Source organism: Borostomias antarcticus (assembly GCF_949987555.1).
Source record: "Borostomias antarcticus genome assembly, chromosome: 25".
Taxonomy (NCBI): Eukaryota; Metazoa; Chordata; class Actinopteri; order Stomiiformes; family Stomiidae; genus Borostomias; species Borostomias antarcticus.
The window spans coordinates 11,266,533-11,279,032 of record NC_140258.1 but is presented as its reverse complement, the minus strand read 5'-3'; the positions used below and the strand labels follow the sequence as shown (position 1 = coordinate 11,279,032).

The 12,500-nt window shown below is 47.9% G+C and overlaps 1 protein-coding gene across 1 annotated transcript in view; it reads right to left on the bottom strand.

Annotated features, from left to right (window-relative positions):
• LOC311326054 (neurexin-1a-like) overlaps positions 1-12,500 on the bottom strand; it is a gene marked incomplete at both ends in the record, with an annotated part of 227,473 nt that overhangs the window by 121,891 nt on the left and 93,082 nt on the right. The window contains 6 exons of the mRNA XM_084458892.1: positions 588-707; positions 6,393-6,566; positions 7,091-7,281; positions 7,986-8,370; positions 8,869-8,991; positions 10,156-10,216. Coding sequence (XP_084315018.1) covers positions 588-707; positions 6,393-6,566; positions 7,091-7,281; positions 7,986-8,370; positions 8,869-8,991; positions 10,156-10,216 — 1,054 coding nt within the window. The remainder of the gene's footprint in view (positions 1-587; positions 708-6,392; positions 6,567-7,090; positions 7,282-7,985; positions 8,371-8,868; positions 8,992-10,155; positions 10,217-12,500) is intronic.

The following is a 12,500-nucleotide window of genomic DNA, read 5'->3' as shown; positions in this document are numbered from 1 at the left end:
AAAAATTACAAAATTCTACTTTTGTTGTAATCTTATATAAATGCTGAAGATTCAAGTGTTATTGTCTGAGTGACACTGTCTGGACCAGCAGGATCCTTTCAGCAGTGCGTGTGTGTGTGTGTGTGTGTGTGTGTGTGTGTGTGTGTGTGTGTGTGTGTGTGTGTGTGTGTGTGTGTGTGTGTTTAGGAACAAGGACAGAGCCGCTCAAAAGGACAACTGTCTGACGTAGACACCGACCACTTTTGAAGGAAACTGCTTGGGTTGTGTAATCAATACCCAAAAGAACGCGACTCTCTGGGGAGTCCATTTATAACCTTGCTTCTTCTGGCACAAAAGCCTCACAGGAATACAACACAAACTGTGTGTGTGTGTGCGTGTGTGTGTGTGTGTGTGTGTGTGTGTGCTGGTGGAAATTTATAGAATGTTTGTGTGTATGAGTATAGATGTGCAGCATGTACTGTAGCTGAATGTTGCATGTCACAGGAATACAACACGGAAACTGTGTGTGTGTGTGTGTGTGTGTGTGTGTGTGTGTGTGTGTGCATGTGTATGTAGATACAGTAGAAGTACAGTAGAATCTGTCTTACCGTCATTGCAGAGCGGCCCTCCGTATGACGTCATGCTGCAGTCACAGCTGAAGCCCTCCCACTGCTGCAGACACACCCCCTGGTTGGCGCAAGAGTCCTCCTGGCAGGTGGTGCTAGGACCTGGGGGGGGCGGGGGGGTGTGGTTAGGATCAGGATCATTCTCTGGGAACGCTAATTTAATCTACCTGCAACCGCAGTGTCTCTATGATATAATATTATAATGATGTCCTCAGCTCGTCCACCAGACTCACTACAGGAAGCTGCTGGAGGAAGAGGAACCCTGACCTCTATCCCCTCAATAGCCATGTTTCCATCCACGCGTTTTATGCAAACTAAGTTATATCGAATTAAAAATGCCTTATGGAAACAGTAAAATTCGATTAAAAATCATGAAAATCGACAAAAAGTTTGTACTGTCGATCTCATCAGATTTTCTCTTGTTCGATTAAAGTCTTTTGTGATAAATGCTTTATCTGATTTAAAGCTCTAGATGGAAACGCACGTTCACCGGCTTTATTCGCATTCATATTTTTAGTGATCCTCACACAATTCGATTGACAAGTGGATGGAAACATGGCTATAGACCAGACGATCGGCCCGTCTGCTGAAACTAAGACACCCAGACGCTGAGACACAAACGGGAGGCAGAGACAGTAGCACAGATGCACAACGGAGATTCCAAGCCACACACACACACACACACACACACACACACACACACACACACACACACACACACACACACACACACACACACACACACACACACACACACACACACACACCTACTGTAGAAGCTCTCTCTATGGCAAGACCTTCTGGGAGCGAGCTATGATATTCAGTCAGAGGCCAAATCAGCCCACAGAGACAGCTATCTGCGTGGGCCAAAGCATCTGGTTGAAAATCCGACTGGATTTTACATATTTTTTATACAAATATCATAGCTTGTTCCCAGAGGTTCTTGCCGTTAGCCTGGTATGACTATCCTGATCTAGCGAGCTCACTGCTTCGCTACGCAATATCGGTCTGGCCTTCGCCCCATTGAGAGCGATTACGTGGGCGGGGGTACTTGCTTTGACAGACAAACACCTTCAGCCAATCAGCGTTCAGCAAACTTTTGCCAAATCCAGTCGGTAGAACGGCAAAAATGTATTTTCCACCGAGAAGCTCGCTAGTGCATACTCTTGTTCTTGTTTAAAGGAGTAGTAAAGGGAAAAATCATGTTTATCCCTGTTTTAAGGTTACTTATGATCATACAATGGTTCAGATCAAAACGTTGACAAAACTAGCACTTTTAAGAAAGTTTGATAATTGCTCTAACACCGTTTTGGTCATACAATGGATGTGGGTGGGCACCTTGAAAAATCTTTCAAAAACATGTTAAACTCTCAATGTTACATTACCCTCTCTCACTCTCGTCACTTTTTTATTCGCTACTTTAACTTCTCAATCTCCCACAATCCCACTCTCTCATTCCCATACAGCAGGTGCACTCAAGTAAACACTTGAAACACAAACACATGAACAAACTTTGACATCCATGCAGAACATAAACATTAAACACACTTCTATTTTTAACAGGTTTAATTAAACAATTATGTTTGAGTCATAATCAGTATATCTGCTGTATTTGACTTGTCTCTTTAGTACAGTAGTGTTAGAGTATCTGCTCAGTGTGGAGAGAGACCAGCACTCTCCCTGCCTTCAATCTAGAACACAGCACCCTCAAATTACCATCCATCCAATCAAAGGAAGACATGCAGGAACAGAGGTGGGACAGAGGGAACTCTGCACCAATCAGAGGCCAGTCATGACCCACTTGCACAGTCAATCACTTCCTGCTTTAAGGGTGTGGTAACGAGATAGGACAAGAGCCCAGGACAGCAGCACACATTTGAAGAGTCCAGCAACAGAGTATGTACTGGTATGGTGCTGTGGATGTGCTAGTCTGTCTGTCTGTCTGCCTCTCTGTCTGCCTGTCCATCCGTTTGTTCTTCTGTACATCTGTCCCCTTTGTCTGTCTGTCTGTCTGTCTGTCTGTCTGTCTGTCTGTCTGTCTGTCTGTCTGTCTGAGTCTGGGTTAGAACGTTGTTGATGGGTGGACGCCAGTGGAATGACAGGGTTAGTATGGATGTTAGTCTGGTTTATGTAGCATCAATCAGGTGTTATGACATATTTACAAGCACTTTTAAAGGAAGTCATTTCTATGAGTTAAATTATGCATTAGCATGTTTATGAATATTGTTAGTATTACTATTATTGGGCATGACATTAATATTAGTTCAATCCTGTTTATAACAATGCTTTACTGTATCTATTAATGTTTAAAAGTTTTAATAGTTGACCTCTACTCTACTCACATTGAGTTGAATAGAGCTCAGCTGAATCATCTACTTTAACAAAACATACAAACATGAACTGATGTCATCCATCCATGCAGTAAGTGATTATTAGAAATAGAGGCCATGCGGATATGATGGCAAAATGTGTACTACTGTGTGTGGCCATAAACATGACATCAAGTAAATCCATCATGAGCGCCGTGACATGACAGAGGCGTGAGGTGAGGTGAGTATGACATCATCAGCGAAACGTGGCCAGAGCCCCCAGACGGAGATACCAGCTGATGAGGAAGTGGATCTGCTGTCGGGAGGCTGAGGCCCATGCGGGATGAGAGACGCACACGCTGAGGTATCTCCTCCCCAGGAGGTGGAGGTGGAGGATGGTGAAGAGAATGAAGAAGGAGGAGGTGGAGAATGTGAAGGAGGAGGGAGAGGAGAAGGAGGAGGGAGAGGAGGAGGAGGGGGGTGGTGAAGGAGAAGGTAGAGGTGGAGGAAGAGGAGAAGGTGGAGGAGGAGGAGAAGAAGAAGGTGGAGGAGGAGGAGGAGGAGAAGAAGGTGGAGGAGGAGAAGATGGAGGAGGACGAGGAGGAGGAGAAGAAGGTGGAGGAGGAGGGGAAGAAGGTGGAGGAGGAGGAGGAGAAGGTGGAGGAGGAGAGGAGGATAAGGTGGAGGAGGAGGAGGAGGTGGAGGAGGAGGAGGAGAAGGTGGAGGAGGAGAAGAAGGAGGAGGATGAGGAGGAGGATGAGGAGGAGGAGGAGAAGGTGGAGGAGGAGAGGAGGAGGAGGATAAGGATGGTAAGGAGGAGGAAGGGGGGTGTTGAGGACGAGGGTTGGGGGATGAGGAGGAAGGGGGTATCAGACTCTATCAAACAGACAAAGCTATCTACCTTGCAAGTCAGCTTTCATCAATGCAACTTTTGTCAGCGAAACAATAAGGAAAGGAAAAGGCAAAATAAAGCGTCTGTTAGTCAAACACTGAGACATCCGCATGGACAGACGGACAGAGAGAGACAGATCTAGGAAGGAGAGATGGAGAAAGACAGAGAGAGAGAGAGAGAGAGAGAGTGAGTGAAGGATGAAACAGATACAGGTATGCCGTAAGACAGAGTAGAGGAAGAGAGGGAGAGAGAGAGAGAGAAAGAGAGAGGCGGGGGGGGGGGGGGCAGAATGGGATGGAGATGAGGGGTGTACATTGCAGTAGTCGATTCTTCTTTGATAGACTTTGGACAGGAGACCCAAACGCATTGATCAGCAGTCCTCTCCTCCCTCATCCTGCTGTCACTCATTCACTCACTCTAACTCTACAGGAACGGTTTGGAAACTCAAGTCATGTGATTCCGTGCAGTGAGTTGTGGACTAGACTGGACTGTACTAGACTGGACTAGACTGAACCAGAGTGGACTAGACTGGGCCAGACTAGAACAGAGTGGACCAGACTCAACAAGACTAGACCAGACCGGACCAGAGTGGACTAAAGTGGACCAGACTGGACTAAAGTGGACTTACTGTAAGTGGACCAAAGTGAACAAGAGTGGACAGAGCTAACATAAAAATGTGTGGGTATCGATCAGTTTCATAATTGTTCTTAATAAAACAGGCAGAGAGCGTGGGTGACATTGGGAAATGTGAAATGAAGTAAATAACGCTGACAAATAAAATCCACTATTGACTGGATGTGGTGCAAACACAGCGCCGGGCTGACCAAATCATATTCATGCATGCGACATAAACTCATCCATTATTCGGCAGGATAATGCTTGCTTCTGGCAAACAGATCGCTCTAGGAAGCATGCGGCTCAATACTACAGGGATCAGATGGGAAACAGCCCTTGCAACACAAATACACCAGAATAATCAGATTACGGCCAAATGAAAGAGTGGCGATGTGGAAAGGGAGAGAGTGGGTGACACATTCCAACAAAGCACTTATACGCAGGGATGTTTAACAATGTGTTCAGGGCTGAAGATATGGCTGCTTACATTGTGTGTGTGTGTGTGTGTGTGTGTGTGTGTGTGTGTGTGTGTGTGTGTGTGTGTGTGTGTGTGTGTGTGTGTGTGTGTGTGTGTGTGTGTGGGTGTGTGTGTGTGTGGGTGTGTGTGTGTGTGTGTGTGTGGGTGTGTGTGTGTGTGTGTGTGTGTGTGTGTGTGTGTGTGTGGGTGTGGGTGTGTGTGCGCATGCAGCTGTGTGACTAGAGGTATCAGCATCAGAAGGCGCTTTCTCACTGGCGATTCGGAGTCAACCCAGAGCGAACTCCTCCCTGTCGTCAGGACAGCAGAGTCGCTGCCCATCTTTCGCTGCAAACTGAAAACTCACCTCTTCAAGAAGTACTACCAGGATCCTCCCTCTTAAGCACCTATTATATTTATATTTTTCTACTCTTGCATTTTGTCTTTAGCACTAGATTATGTTCATAGTCTACTTGTTTAGAAGGGAGATGCACTTGTGAGTTCTGGCAAGTAGTAGTATGTCCCTAATGGAATTATCGTAAGTAACTTTGGATAAAAATGTCTTCTAAAATGACTGTAAGGTAATGTAATGACTCACCCCCATGATCAACCCTGCGTACTTTCACAATTGTAGTGTGCAATACAACATTGGACATGTACAGGGTTGACTCACTCAGGGGTTGGACCGATCATTTCCCAAGGCATATTTTCAATCATGGTTGAGCATTAAACATTACAGCACCTTACTATTTAAACCTACAGTAAGTCATATTTTTACGGTGTGAAAAAACAACAACAACAAAAAAACACCTACTGTATATGGCTACTGTAAGAATGGGACGTCCGAGTGTAACTGCGATTCCCTCATAGACAAATAGCCAAGGTTTTGACAAAGCACTTATACAGTAGATACTAGTAGCTAGTGTTAGCTAATTAGCTAGCGTAGATCAATATCACAGTATTTAACTTCACTTTCTCCTGACATTGTACAGCTGTCCGCTTGTAGGTCGGAGTTGCGCACAGCAGCAGCCATCTTGACGGAAAACCTTATTGTTTCTGGTTGTGCCGTCAAGCTGGTTCTGGACTACTAGAATATATCCACCCTGGCATCCAGCAGGGTTGACTGAACCCGGGCCGAACGTTTCAACCTGGGTTGAAATTGCGAGTGAGAAATGACACGCCTGTTGACCCCAGGGTCACCGCCGGTGAGAAAGCGCCTTTAGAGAGTGTTATTGTGACAGAGCTCCATATCTTCTCAGCGACTGTCTCTGTCCCCTCAGAGCCTCCCCAGAGAGAGGCCAGGATTATAAATGAGACTAGAATCCCAGACATGGACACTTGAGGTCGAGCTGTGGTGTGTCCCGTGTTCACACTCAATGGCGGTCATTCCCCTACTGTGAATGAACGAGAGAAGAAGAGGAAGGAGAGATACGCTGACATAGAAAGTGGTAGTTCTAGCAGCAGATAGATAGAGGAGGCTCACGCTGCCCCCTAGTGCCCTAGAAGAGTAACCTCACCTTCACAGCCCCTCTCTATCTGCCCCACGCAGGCCAGTGCGTCAGACAGCAGGTCGGGCAGACGGCCGTTCAAGTCCACAGACGCCAGGCAGCCCTGGAAGCCCTCCTTGGCGTGGACCAGCTTAGGAAGCTCCTTGTACATCTCCTTGGCAACCCCTCCGACATACAGCTCACCTGAGGAGAGGGGAGGAGGAGGAGAGGTTATACAGAGGATCAGAAGGATCAGTTTAGTGACTCAGACTCAGCTCCTGCACATCTAGTGTGTCTGTAGAGGTGCATGCTGCCCTGCGCCCGGGTCCTGAGATGAGATGGTGGCTGTGTGACATGTGACAACACTGCCCCCTGGAGGAGCGTCAGCAGTACTGCCGAGGAACAGCGTGATACTGGGTGTGCGTATGCTAACTGTCATCGTGTCGAAGAAAGTGCTTAGAAGTTAAATCTGCTAGGTCTGATGGAGGGTGTGTGATTTATTTTATTTTTATTTTTTTAAAGATATTTTTTCAGGGCTTTTCAGCTTTAATGGGACAGGACAGTTTGAGAGAGACAGGAAACGTGGGAGAGAGAGAGGGGAGGACATGCGGCACAGGACCCGAGCCGGGAATCGAACCCTGGTCCGCAGCGCGAAGGACTAGCCATCATAGAGACAAGAGCATTGAAGACTGCTAGCCCCTCCTCCAAGACCCCCCCACAATGCTCACCCTTCAGGTCCAGGTTCTTGGCGCCCATGGTGGTCTGTGTGGTGATCTTGGTGTCGATCTTGACGGTGTGGAGGTTGTTCGTGTCGCGGGAGATCATGACGTTGTGCCAGTGGTTGTCGTTCAGAGGCTTGTTGGAGTTTCCCTTGATGAGGTGGGCGCCGTTTCCCAGGTCGGACACATAGTGCAAGTACCTGGCCGGACAGCATAGTAGTAACACAGTATTAGTTTCTCACATCCCATATCTCACATCTCACCTACAAGCAACCAGGACTACACCTACCCCTTCATACTACTGGCATTACCCCAGGACTACACTTACCCCTTCATACTACTGGAATTACCCCAGGACTTCACCTACCCCTTCATACTACTGGAATTACCCCAGGACTACACCTATCCCTTCATACTACTGGCATTACCCCAGGACTACACCTACCCCTTCATACTACTGGAATCACCTCAGGACTACACCTACCCCTTCATACTACTGGAATTACCCCAGGACTACACCTACCCCTTCATACTACTGGCATTACCCCAGGACTACACCTACCCCTTCATAATACTGGCATTACCCCAGGACTACACCTACCCCTTCATACTACTGGAATTACCCCAGGATTAAATTACCCCAGGGCTACTCTTATCCCTCGTACTCATGACATTACCACGGACTACGTGTACCGACTACGGACTACACCTGACCCCTCATACTGATGTTGGTGTGACACTGGTGACAAAGATGCACCTTTGGGTGTAAATGCTGGACTACACACGTACAGTACCCATTCATACTACTGGCATTGCCCCCACTACACCTACCCTTTCATACTATTACAAAATGACTACACGTACCCCCTCAAACTGTTGAAATGACTCCAGGAACTAAACCTACCCCTTGACCAGCTCCACCACGATGAAGTCATTTCCATCTCCGCTGTTGAAAAGGATGAGTCCGTCGGAGGAGGTGGTTTTGAACTGGAAGAACAGGTGCATGGAGTAGTAGGCCTGCAGCGTGGACAGAGACACGTAGCTGGACCGGGACTTGAAGGTCACCGGGTCGGCGATGATGCTCTTGAAGCCAATCATGGCGTTGAGCTCGCAGTACTCGATGTCTCCGTTCTTGCAGAGGTCGATGTACGCCATGCCATTGAAGGACAGGCTCTGCAGGTGGCCAATGAAGTTGGAGGGCACCAGTGTTAGTAAGAAACGCCTCTCCGTCACTATGCCCGTCTCAATGTTGTGGAACTCCAGCTGGGTGTGGTCGCCCGCCATCTGACCTGGGGTCGGCAGAGGAGAAGGAGAGGAGGTGGGCGGGGCAGAGGAGGAGAAGGAGAGAGGAGAGGGGTGGGGGGGACAAGCGGGGCGGCAGGGGACAAGGGGCGAAGTATGGACAAAAGGGGAGAGAGGAACGGAGAGTAGATAACGGGAGGGACAGAGGAGGCCAGAGGGAAAGTGATGGGAGTGGGTAGAGGACAGGGGGTCGGGGGTCATTTGTGTCTCCTGAAGGATTGTCTGCTCCAAACCACCACTGGTCAGATACAACCTAGCACAGTTTATACAGCCCATTCTCGCCAATCTGCATTTAAATAACAAGCTTTTACACCGTGCATTTCATACGCCAAGAGTTTGTGGTTGGTTGTTCACCTTGGAACACGTGATACAAGAGGAGTATACATTTGCGAGCGCTTTTGAGGGTGGGTCAAACAATTTCAAAAAATAACTGACGTTATTTTCAATAGTATTTCACCATCGGTCTGGGAGGGAGGGGTCAGTACCTTCCACAGCTGGCATGTCATCCACCGTCAGCTTCAGAACCTTCCCTCGCCTGAACACGCGCACCGTGTGCCACTCGTTATCATTCAGGTTCTGACCCGCAAAGATTGTCTCTGGACCCTTGCCTGCAGGACAGTCCAAACAGTGGTTAACACACACACTCTCACACGCTCTCTCTCTCTCTCTCTCTCTCTCTCTCTCTCTCACACACACACACACACACACACTTACAGTACACATGCATACCACAACAGTGAACGAGAGAGAGAGAGAGCAGATAGACAGTAACATAGGAGAGGTAGGGGAGGTGATAGATAGATAGATAGATAGATAGATAGATAGATAGATAGATAGATAGATAGATAGATAGATAGATAGATAGATAGATAGATAGAGAGAGAGATGTGAGGTATATGAGTTATAACAGTTTAAAAAGAGGGGACAGAAAGGAGAACATAGTTAACAGTTTGTTAAACCACCTCAGTCTGACTCCGCACCAGGCGGGGATAAACACAACCCCCTAGTCTGGTCCAGAACACCTTCTCTGTCAGCTTAGATGCTCTGGCACTGCACTGAACACCTTCTCTACCAGCTAGCCCCCCTACTGTGGTACTGAACACCTTCTCTACTAGCTATCTCTCAGTGTGGTACTGAACACCTTCTCTACTAGCTAGCCCCCCTAGTGTGGTACTGAACACCTTCTCTGTCAGCTTAGATGCTCTGGCACTGCACTGAACACCTTCTCTACCAGCTAGCCCCCCTACTGTGGTACTGAACACCTTCTCTACCAGCTAGCCCCCCTAGTGTGGTACTGAACACCTTCTCTACTAGCTAGCCCCCCTACTGTGGTACTGAACACCTTCTCTACTAGCTATCTCTCAGTGTGGTACTGAACACCTTCTCTACTAGCTATCTCTCAGTGTGGTACTGAACACCTCCTCTACTAGCTAGCCCCCCTAGTGTGGTACTGAACACCTTCTCTACTAGCTAGCCCCTAGTGTGGTACTGAAGACCTCTACTAGCTAGCCCCTAGTGTGGTACTGAACACCTCCTCTACTAGCTAGCCCCCCTAGTGTGGTACTGAACACCTCCTCTACTAGCTAGCCCCTAGTGTGGTACTGGACACATCTGCCAGCTAGCTGATCTGGTACTGAACACCTTCATCTCATTATCAACCCAGGAGGGAGGAAGAGGGACCAACATGGATGTATTAACTTGTGGATACCTCAGATCTCACCCTAGAGTCCATGGTTGCCCCTATGGCAACAGAATGTTGAGGTAACAGGCACCTCTGACTGGGTCCCATAGTGAGACGTACCAGACTGATCTTCTGACTGATATCACCATGGACTGGATAACAGAGGCAGGGAGATGGGTCAGGGTAAATATGCACCAGTATATATCAGGGAATGCACAAAAGCCATTGTGAGGATGTAGTGTGTTTCTCTAGACCAGGCATTCCCAAACTGTGAGGCGGGGCCTCCCCTGGGGGGCCCCAAAGAAATTCAGGGGAGGCGCTAGAAGTTAGAAGTGGTTAGAAGAAAAAAAAAGAAGATTTTTTTGTTTTTTTTGTGGAATTTTCTATGGTTTTTATGAATGGAACGTGATTTTAAAGGTCAGAAAATCGAAATAAATAATGGGAGAGATGTATACTAAATTTTTGGATAGTGCAGAGAGAGCCTATTGTGCGAAAACATCATAATTTTAACTAGCATCAGGTGCCACCGAGCTAACTTAGCTGTGTAACGTTATGGGCTAGCTAACGCTGCCTTGCAAAATGGACACATTTGGGGTGTTGGGGGGGCGCGGGTGTGTCACTGTTTTCAGAGGGGAGGCCCCCACATTGATGGAGTTTGGGAACCCATGCTCTAGACTGAGCCACTAGGTAGGAGTAGAGTTCCACCCCAGACTGCAGCCAATCGGCTGAGAGACAGTCAAGGCGGCTTGATCAGTCAGATCAAGAGTCTTCAAGCAGAGAGAGGAAATACAGAGAGGGATCTGAACCAAAGCTTCCGAATGTTGTTTGAGAAAACATGACATGTTTTACCTGCTTAGACATGAACACAGTACACGCTGGGATGTGAGCCTAGTCTGTATATCTGCTCTGCTGCTGTTCAGTTCACACTCCTAGCCTAGCCTGTCTGGGGAACATACCACATGAAGAGCAGATATCAGAGAGACCTGGAGGGGAGAGACCACAAGAGATATGGAGGAGAGAGAGAGAGAGAGGGAGTACTCGAGATATGGAGGAGAGAGAGAGAACCAGAGAAATACTGTATGGAGGAGACACCAGACTCTGAGAAGGGATCCCAGAGTCAGAGATACTGCAGCTCATCTCCAGCCAACCCCCTCCATGTCCCTCCAGACTGAGCCACCAGGTGGCAGTAGAGCTCCACCCCAGATGAGCCAGCAGGAGCCAGAGAGCTGAGCACAGCCAGACAGCGATCCTATCAAAGTCAAATGAAGACAGACAGTCTTCTGGCAGACAGAAGACACAGGCAGGGAGGCGATAGAAGTAACAGAAGCTCCTGAAGTGTCTGAATGTTGTTTGAGAAAACATTTGCGGACATGTTTTACCTGCTTAGACATGAACACAGTACAAGCTGGGATGTGAGCCTAGTTTGTATAGCTGCTCTGCTGCTGTTCAGTTCACACTCCTATCCTAGCCTGTCTGGGGTACATACCACAAAGAGAGAGAGAGAGAGAGAGAGAGAGAGAGAGGGAGAGAGAGTGAGAGAAAGAGAGAGAGGGGGGGGGTACCAGAGATATGGAAGAGAGAGAGAGAGAGAGAGAGAGAGAGAGGGTACCAGAGATATGGAAGAGAGAGAGAGAGAGAGAGAGAGGGTACCAGAGATATGGAAGAGAGAGAGAGAGAGAGAGAGAGAGAGAGAGAGAGAGAGAGAGAGGGTACCAGAGATATGGAAGAGAGAGAGAGAGAGAGAGAGAGAGAGAGAGGGAGAGAGAGAGAGAGGGAGAGAGAGAGAGAGAGAGGTACCAGAGATATGGAAGAGGAGAGAGAGAGAGAGAGAGAGAGAGAGGGTACCAGAGATATGGAAGAGAGAGAGAGGAGAGAGAGAGAGAGAGAGAGGGTACCAGAGATATGGAAGAGAGAGAGAGAGAGAGAGAGAGAGAGAGAGAGGGTACCAGAGATATGGAGGAGAGAGAGAGTATCAGTGAGATACTGTATGGAGGAGACACTGGATTCCGGTGGGGGAGGAGCAGAGAGGAGGAGAGGAGAGCTCAGTGTGTAGCCTAGCAATACTGGGGGTAGCTTCAGTCAATGTGCATGTACCTATAGGCAGGCTCTGTCTCTCTCTCTCTCTCTCTCTCTCTCTCTCTCACACACACACACACACACCCACATGCACACACATACACACACTCACACACAAACATATACACACATTATTATTATTTCCCGGAAATAATTCACCGCCTCATTACGAATAACTGCCCTAAAGACTTTGGATTCATTCTGCAATGCCGTTTTTTTTTTTAGTATCTCAAATTGTTTCCTCCCACCTTTAGCGACAAAACCAGGCAGATGTCTTCAGCCTCTAGTTGAGAGACTGACTCATGAGTGCAGTCTACAGCTCATCTGTCTGGGTTCACCATGGAGGGCGTGATGAAGCTT